Here is a 9,708-nt window from a genome sequence, read left to right as displayed (position 1 = left end):
TTGACGATCCGGTTCAACTGATCCGATCAATCAGTCCAGTAACACAGCCGATTCAATCCATTGGTAATTATAGTTGACTTAAAGACTATTTTTAAAACCTAAATGTATTATTTGTAATCATATATTACATTAAATGATTAGAACGATTAGAAGGTTATCATTGTAGCTGTGTCCAAAAACGATTAGAACCAAAACAACCATCCAAATTGGAGCAAGTCGACCAGTTCTAAAATTGTACATTTTGGTTCATGGTTTAGTTTTGGCGGTTTAATAGTTGGGAATTTAAAACCAGCCGTCATTTACACTTTTCCTATTTATGTATTATTATTATTATTATAAAAATTTCAGAAAATATGCATATATTTATATTTGTTATGTTCATGAACTATCTTACACATTTAAGGAAAAAAATGGGTTCAAAAAACAGAAGCTTACAATAAATAAAGGGTGCACGTAGAAGCTCATCGATATGGCTTTGAATCCTGTTTAACACCTTGATTGAGCTGCGACCTGGGTTTCGCGTATTCAACAAATATAACCCTGCCATCCAGGAACTGCCAAACCAAAACCAAAACCAAAAACCAAAAACAAAATTCAGAAATACACGAAGGTAGCTTCGTTAGATATGGCTGTTAAGCTGATCGTTTTATCCGACATGGTTCTACTTCAAAGAAATGGCCAAAATGGTCAACTTAACAGCCACATCTAACGTTATGTTAGTGATAGGGACCAAAGTCAAACACGTTAAAGGATGCAAAAGAAAATTGCTCAAAAGGTAAAAAGTAAAAACTAACCTTTCCATGCATACCCTCGATGGCTTTTTCAGATTCCTCTTTTGTTGCATAGCGAAGGAAGGCAAATCCTCTTGGTCTATTAGCAATCTTATCCATCACCAGATTTACTGAAAACTCATCCGTTATTATATTCAGCTATACGTGCATATATTACTGGATTTCACTTATAATACGATGGTAAAGGACTAAAATGAAAGTATAAATGGCACCATTTTGTACCTTCGATAAGCTGGCCAAAAGACTGGAAAGCATTTCGCAAGCTTTCTTCTGAAGTTCGAAATGAGAGTCCTGACATTCAAATCTATTTCAATCAATTCATTATTCATTATTAATGAACCTAAATAGTCAAAGGCGCAAGATGCACTCAAGGCACAGGGCTCAGCTCGCATGTCGCCTAGCGAGATAAAAGTGCATGCCCGAGACAAAAAAAAAAAAAAAAAAGCATAATAAACAAATAAAGGTGAGTCAGGTCAACACAAGGAAACATAAGCCTTTGCTTGGCATGTGGCTGAGAAAACAAGGATTAGGTTCAATTTATATCCGATTCAGGCTCGTTTGGGCTGTTTTGGCTGCTCTTTAGCGGGTTCTGTACGATGTTGGATGTCACTTACCATGAGTACACTAAAGAATAACTTGCTGAAGCAGCATATAAGAAAGCTCTTGACATAGGACCAAGGGTGTCCCGTGGTTTGTTAGAGGTTTTCAAACAGCTAAGACTGAAAGAAGTTTTATATCAGATCTCTTCAGTTTCTATGCTTACATACAACAACAATGATACGGATCAGAGCCCAATCGAAGAGCCACCAGGCCCATCGAGCCGTGGCTAGAGGCTGCCAGCCCTCTAGTCTCATCCATCCAATCTTTTAGTTTTTTTATGTTTATCTCTTTAAATTTAGTAATTATCTTTTCTATGTTTATCGTATTTTGAATTCCGTTTTCTAGTTTCTTATTTAAACATTGTAATCCCTGATTGGATGGTTCAGTTTTAATGCATATGAATTTTCTTGAACAATATTTGTTCTTTGTCGTTCGGTTGGCCGAAGACAGTTTATCACGCTAGGGTTTCTAGCGTCCACTCGTATACGAATCCGTATCAAGTGGAATCAGAACTCGGGTTACTGCGCAAGGGAGAGATCGTCGTCATCACCACCGTAGATTCGCCGCCGGAGGCAACAGTCAAGTACAACGTGATCCTCAAGACATTGCTGAGATTGAACGTCTCCAACAACGGGTTCGTGAACTTGAACTCAATCAGTTTCACAACGCAGATGACTCCGCCACAGAGTCGGTTATATGGGACGACGAGGACAACGGGTTTCAAAACGTGTTCGGCCGGCGCTGCCGTCGTGATCCGCCACCACCACCGTCGGACCCCAGTCGTGCTTTGGGTATTCGTACAGAGATTCCGGAATTCGAGGGCAACATGCAACCAGACCATCGATTGGCTTCAAACGGTGGAACGAATATTCGACCTCCGGGATGTTCCCGACAATCTCAAGGTAAAACTCGTTGCTATTAAATTAATAAAACATGCTTCGTTGTGGTGGGAACATGTGCAGAACCAACGCTATCGAGAGGGAAAACACAAGGTGGAATCGTGGGACAAGATAAAGTAGTTGTTGTAATCAAAGTTTTTGCCCGTTAATCACCGCCAAGACTTTTTTTTAGATTATCGCAATTTGCGGCAACAATTGTTATCTATAGAAGAATTTATTGCAGAATCTGAACGCATAATGCGTTGCGGTATCGATGAAGATGAAGAACAGATTATTGCTTTTTTTAGGGGCACTCCGATCCGAGATCTCCGACGTGGTTCACTTACAACTGTATTGGTCATTTAATGATGTTTGCAGGTTAGCTTTTCAGGTGGAGAAACAATTGTTAGCTAAACATCGACCAAGCACCTGCGCTCCACCCACTACTCGGCTTCCGGTGTTAGGATCGTTTGGATTGAACACACACACGAAACTGAACACACACACACGAAAGCAATAAACGACACGAAGATTTAAAGTGGTTCGGTCAACCGACCTACGTCCATTGTACTGCAACTAGGGTTTCTTTATTATTCAGGTGCTCAAGGAAATATCACTATATAGAGACTAATCTAGGGTTAGGAAACTTGATCCCCAAGTTAGGCCCAAGCCCACATAGAGATAACTAGGGCCAGCTAAATTAAAACCCTAACTTAATAGCCAAATAAAGACGTGTGGGCCAATGCAAAGTTAGGGTCGGTCGCCCTCCCTTGATCGGGCCTCCACACCAATTCGCCCAACAATCTCCCACTTGGAGGCTCGAACAACGCCCAATAGTCTTCAACATTTGTACATCTTGTAATCTTCCTTTACCACCTAGTTGCAGCAGCCTTCTCAACAATTAACCTGAAGGCACGTTGAAGCTCCCACTGAGCCTCAACTCACCAGTCACAACCTGTGACTCGTTCTTGTCCCGGCCGACTCCCACATAAACGAACTGCCGAATCCTGAGAAATCCCGAGAACACACACTCTCCAATACTAGCAAGAGATTGATTCTCTGGAGGGACTTTTCCATCTGGAATTCTAGTCTTTTCAACCCACTGTCGCCTGAAACTGTAACTGAAACACGCCTTGCGCTCCCACTGTCACGATGTCCCTTGACTGGTTTGAACTTCCAAACTCGTTCATCCCGAATCTTCCCTGTAACTCTAGGTTTCTCTCTTGTAAAGGAAACCCTCTTCTCTCCCTGAGATTCTGTGAGCTCGACTTTGTTTTTCTTGAGAACTGGAACGTCACTTCCTTCCAATGGTATATGACCATGTATAATGAGCCTCTTTTCTTTTCACGAGCCATGACCATATTCCCTTTAACAACCTTCCAATGTCCATTCTCGAACTTAACTTCATGTCCCAGATCATCCAACTGGCCAACTTAAATCAACAAACTCTTCAGACCTGGAATAATCCTGACATCTCTTAAAGTCCACGAACCGTCTGAAGTCTTCAAAACAATGTCACCCATGCCGGTAACATTAAGTACCTCATCATTCGCCAATTTTCCCTTTCCAAAGTCACATTCTTTCAGATTCTGCAGTGCTTCACTGTTGTGGGTAGCGTGAAATGAAGCACCAGAATCCATGACCCAGGAATCCACACTGCTCTCTACACTACAGACTAACGCATCATCGTCATCACTGTGGTCTCCTGCAGAGTTTATTTCTTTCTTCTGTTTCAAACACTGATTCCTAAAGTATCCTACTTCATTGCAATTCCAACATACCACATCCTTTCGAGCCTTAGATACACTCCTCTTGCTCTGACGACTTTCCCGCTGATTTTTTCTTCCCCTGGCCTCTGTGCTCAACAAAGAACTAGAAGACTCACCTGAACCACGACGTCGAGCATCCTCTCCCAAAATAAGATCCCGCATCTTCACAAACGTGAACTTACTCGATTCTGAAGTGCTAGCAACAGCAGTTACGGTTCCGGACCAACTATCAGGCCTATGTTGTCAAAGACGCAAGGCGCAGGCGAGGCGCATCGGCCTTGCCCGGAGCCTAGGCGCAATGCGCAAAAAAAACGTGGGCTTTTTTAAGAAAAGCACACATAGAGAAAAAAAAATATAAAAAATATGTTATGCTTTGAAAATAAATAAAGATTCCACATATAAAATTAAAATAACTATTATATATGCCATTTAAGATCATGTAGCTAATAGTTATTAGCAAAAGTTTAGGACTTATATGTTGTAAGTTTTGGGTGTGTGAATAAAAGTCTCAAAATGTGGTAAATACTTTGTCCCACATTGGTGTGGGAACAAAGTGAGTGGTTGTTTATAAGGTAAAGCCTTTACTACTCCATTGTAGTTTTATGACATGTTTTACCACAAGTCCTACCTGCGCGCAGGGGGGTGCAACAATGAGTTTCTGAGCTGGAATTTGGTCTTCCGCCGCCCAACACTCGTTCGATGCTCTTAAAACCGTCGTCACCAACGCACCGTTCTTGCCTTACCAAACTTTGAACATGTTTTTCATGTCGAATGTGATGCTTCGGGAGTGGACATTGGGGGCGTTTTGAGTCAACACGAACGTCCTATTTCATATTTTAGCGAAAAACTAAGTGACACAAGGAAACGGTATAGCACGTATGATAAAGAATTCTATGCATTTTTTAGCGAACAGGCTTTGTGTCGGATAACGAACGAGAAATCTTGTAGGGTTTCGTGCTATACCGTCTCCTTGTGTCACTTAGTTTTCCACAGGGACGTTTAGGGAAGCTTCAACCACGGGCTGATGGACCTTTCCATGTTCTACGACGAATCAATGATAATGCGTACAAGATCGATCTCCCGGGACATTATAAAGTGTCCGCCACTTTTAACATCGCTGATCTATAGCACCATATGTTCCCGAGGATGAAGGTGACTCGATTGTTCTATATAAACACCTCTTATGTAACCTTAATGATATCATCACAATCTAATACAATTGTTGAAGTTTACATACAATTGAATTAATAATATAACTATCCAATTTTCCCCCAAATTAAACATACTCTCGTCACTTTCGAAACAATAACATCTTTGTAAACATTAAAAATATAACAAAACGGAGAAATAATTTTTGAAATGTAAACGGAGCTTACCACTGACATAAAGCTTCGTGGAGGATGTGAAGTTAGTAGCGGTCTTTTGCGGCTGTGAAGGAGAAGAGCATGCGAGAATTTGAAGGCGATTTTTTTTACTGGATGATGAAATTGATAACCTAGAAGATGAAGTGGAGTACGGACGATGATGATTAATTGGTGTACGGCATGAGAAGGATGGTGTTGATAAACCACCGCTCCTAGCCACCGTCACCGACGACGGCGACGGAGATGTTGAAGAGCAAGGCATATGGTTGAAGGTACCAGCCATGGTTGCACCTGTATTTTGAAAACGGATAGGAAAACTTGTCAAGTCCCGGGCTATACGCACACCCACTTGGTCTATTCACGCACCCAAAATAAGGCACGGGCTATTCGCACACCCACTTTATTCACACACCCAAAAAAAGTGGGACGTTTTAGGTTAAAATCAACAGATAAAAGCCGAGCATGTCAGTCCTTGTCTAATGATCTCGTACCAAAACGCCTCGTTTTGGTCAAAGCAGGACGTTTTGGTCTGACAGTTTATTTTTAGGACAAAAAGTATGGTTTTGGTGAAAAAATAGTTGTTAGTTTGTTGTTTGATTGTATTTGGTTGTGTTTTTTTGTTGAAAGGTTGTAGATTTTTGTTTTATTTTTATAAAACATATATAATTTAAAGTTATTTTATTTTTATAAAACATATATATTAGTGTTATTAATTTATCAAGTAACAAGTTACTTTTTTTGTTGGTTTGCCAATATTATTTAAATGTTGGATGAAACCTGTAGTGTTTTGCATTTTCAAACACTCGCCATTCCTCTGGTATTGTATATCAAGTTGCTTTTCGTCCTTCTAACACGCCTCATACATTGTTAAATATAATTACGGAATCTTATTGAACGTGAACAAACCATCCATGTATGTTGCAAGTTAAGTCCACAATCAATGTATAGAGCTGTAGCAAGAGATTCAACAATATCGCATTCGATATTAAATATACTTTTCAAGAAAGCCTTATAAATATTCTCATCACTATCTATGACAAAACGGAACATAATCCCAGATTGTCTAATGAAGCGCTTTTACCATGTATCATATGTTGGCTGAAATATATTTCAACTAGAGGAGTTCTGCCAGTGCAAAAAGTGCGGTTTCTGTATCGGTTATTCAGATCTCTATTCGGTCATCTTTCCAAACTGCAACACACGAATGTACAGGAAAATCCGGAAGAAGTTTAACAGAGATCACCAGAAGCAAATCCTGTTGAACAATAATGTCCTATTAATTATTTCAGATGACATGCTTGGTAACAAAGAGGGACACTTTCTTCTTTTGTTCTTCAATCTTTGTTAGTTGTTACTGTTTTATTTTTTTTTTCTACTTTTATAAAGGTTTGACCACCTCACGAAACGAGGTTTCATAATCATGGAAAACGAAGAAATTTGATCTTGGAAGAGATCGAAGATTTGGGTACAACTTCAAGTCACGAAGATCACTCTGCAGTAGTTGATCATGACGACTATAATAAAACGAAACATAATCCCAGATTGTCTAGAAAAGCGGTTTTATAATGTGTCATATGTTAGACAGAATATATGGATGGAAACCCCACATAGATGATAGCATTTCTTGCCCACCAAAAGATATTGGTGGTTGTAATGATGGGTTCCTAGATTTGAAACGCATAATGTGCGTTGATTGGATTGTAGATATTCTAGAGAAAGCAAACCGGGTATACAAAATCGTCAATAGTTATGGTGATCCGCAAACTTGTATGGAATTCAATGTGAGTTGTTTGTTTTCTGTTAGTGCTAAAGACATTCAACCTCAAGATATGGCCAAGCCATTTTATTGAATTTGTTAACTGCTTGCTTTTTAAAGATTACACCAACCCTCATAACGGCTACCTTGCATATACTTTCAAAAAAGCCTTATAAATATTCTCATCACAATCTATGACAAAACAGAACATAATCCTAAATTGTCTAGAGAAGCGCTTTTATCTTGTGTCATATGTTGGATGGAATATAGTTCAACTAGAGGAGTTTTGCCAGTGCAAAAAATGCGGAAACGTTGCATAATTCATTTAGTTTCTGTTTGGCACCATCAATCACCGTTGCTTCATTAAAATTAACAATAGTTTCTGTTTGGCACCTTCAATCTCCGTTGCTTCATTAAAATTACGAAGCGGTTTCTGTATCGGTTATTCAGATCTCTATTCGGTCATCTTTCCAAACTGCAACACAGGAATGTACAGAAAATCCCGAAGAAGTTTAACAGAGATCACCGGAAGCAAATCATGTTGAACAACAATGTCTTGTTAATTGTTTCAGATGACATGCTTGGTAACAAAGAGGAACACTTTCTTCTTTTGTTCTTCAATCTTTGTTAGTTGTTAATGTTTTTTTTTCTACTTTTATAAAGGTTTGGCCACATCACGAAACGAGGTTTAATAATCATGAGAAACGAAGAAATTTGATCTTGGAAGAGATCGAAGATTTTGGTACAACTTCAAGTCACGAAGAGCACTCTGCAGTAGTTGATCATGACGACTGTAATAAAACGGAACATAATCCCAGATTGTCTTGAGAAGCGGTTTTATCATTGCCGGTGCTGGAGAGTATTGGAATATGAAGTTCGTAGAAAATTGGAATTTGATCTGACTTTTAAACGCCTTATCCATTAGCATTGATATGTTGTTCCTACATTTTTTAATCTGAATGGTATTTTTGTGTAACAGTACAAACCTTCATTTGCGAGCCATCTGGATCTGATGATAGCCTTTGTAAGCATCAAGAAAACTGGCAACGGAATCAATTTTTAAATCGATCACTGGAAACAGATAACAATCTTTTCGGCAGGCATTGTTGAGACCAGAGAAGTCTACGCACATTCTCCAAGTGCTATCCTTTTTTGTGACCATGACTGGATTTGAAACCCCCATCTGGTATCTTACTTCCCTAATTATTCCGACATCCAACAGTTTTTTAACATCTTCGGCAATGGCTTTATTATTGGCCAGAGCTATGCTCCATTTCTTTTAAGCCACAGGTTTGACGGAATGAGAAACTTTGAGTTTATGTTCTTCTAATGCTCTCGGAACTCCGAACATGTTAGAATGTTGCCAGGCGAATACATCGAACGAACTTGACAATAACTTTCACAGTTTCATGTTAATGTAATCCGGAAGTTGGGCCCCGATAGTGATTTCTGCTCCGAGAAATCTGGGTGAATTAACCATTCTTTTGTTAGGGTAGTTAGAGGTTTGGAGCTACTTCCTGATGTGCACAAAATGCAACATATAAATTACATCAATTGTGGCATAAAACTAACCCTTTTTTAGTAATAATGTTGGAAACAGTATGTTTTTGTCTTCCTTTTGTATTTTCAGGATTAAATGAGCTCAAATGAACAAAAGAAGCAAAAAGGCAACTAAATCTAACATAAATACAAGAAAAGGAACAAACGTGGCATGCCCGACCCCCCGACAGCATCTTCCCAAGCAAAATCAAGAAGACAGAAGGCTGAACACGCCCCGTGCTCAGTGAGCACGGGGGCGTGCCCAAGTGTCAGCAGAAAAGACAAAGTTGTAGAAGTTTCTATCGCCCACCACAGGGCCGTGCTCAGCGGACAAGGGGCCGTGATCAACTATAAGATTCGCAGAATCCAGGCAAATCTTGATAGTACAGATACGCTTCTGCACACGGGGTCGTGCTCAGTGGATACGGGGGCGTGGTCAACTAATGCAGACAAACTGCAATTAATGAAGAAAGAGAGAAGGATGGACACGGGGCCGTGCCCGAGCTTCTGTTCAGCCTATAAATAGGAGTGCTTGGATCACTTGTAACTCATCCCTTGGCACACCACCTCTCTCACACTTCACCCACCACCCACCATCATCCACCACCATCATCCATTGTCCATCATAGAGTGTGTGAGTCGTCTCAGGATCCAAGATTGATCGTAAGAGTTCTTGACAATCAAAGGCCATGTTTGCCTAAGTCTCTTACATCACTTGGTGAAGACAAGTGTCTAGTGTAATACTTTTTATTTTTAATCTTTTCGCACTTTTTACTTGGTTATGTATTAATGACTTTAATAACTAGTTTCTTATGTTGAAGGTGATTCTTCCTTATTGTTTGTCCGTGGTGTCTTGGCATTATTTTACTGTCTATATAAAATAAAAGATTTTCACCATTCATATCTCCACGGTCTATATGGAGGTATGTTGGCTACCTGGTCGAGGGTTAAGGGAACGGTTTGGTAAGAGTCTTGCCATTGTTCAGTGTATAGATCCTGCAAAGGACCTGG

General features: G+C 39.8%; 1 protein-coding gene and 1 long non-coding RNA gene across 2 annotated transcripts; both read right to left on the bottom strand.

Moving 5' to 3' along the window:
• Positions 1 to 330: 330 nt before the first annotated feature.
• On the bottom strand, positions 331 to 5,820 carry LOC110908412 (organelle RRM domain-containing protein 6, chloroplastic). Its single transcript, XM_022153351.2, has 4 exons — positions 5,415 to 5,820; positions 1,014 to 1,082; positions 795 to 901; positions 331 to 554 (listed from the first exon to the last, which is right to left on the bottom strand). The coding sequence occupies exons 1-4, from the start codon at positions 5,683 to 5,685 to the stop codon at positions 462 to 464; spliced, it is 540 nt and encodes a 179-aa protein (XP_022009043.1). The 5' UTR covers positions 5,686 to 5,820; the 3' UTR covers positions 331 to 461.
• LOC118486425 lies at positions 2,838 to 5,404 on the bottom strand. Its single transcript, XR_004879041.1, has 2 exons — positions 5,002 to 5,404; positions 2,838 to 4,862 (listed from the first exon to the last, which is right to left on the bottom strand). It is a non-coding gene; the product is annotated as an uncharacterized LOC118486425 (long non-coding RNA).
• Positions 5,821 to 9,708: the final 3,888 nt, after the last annotated feature.

The sequence above is a fragment of the Helianthus annuus genome, chromosome 14, assembly GCF_002127325.2.
Source record: "Helianthus annuus cultivar XRQ/B chromosome 14, HanXRQr2.0-SUNRISE, whole genome shotgun sequence".
Lineage (NCBI taxonomy): Eukaryota > Viridiplantae > Streptophyta > Magnoliopsida > Asterales > Asteraceae > Helianthus > Helianthus annuus.
This window is presented reverse-complemented; position numbering and strand designations above follow the sequence as displayed.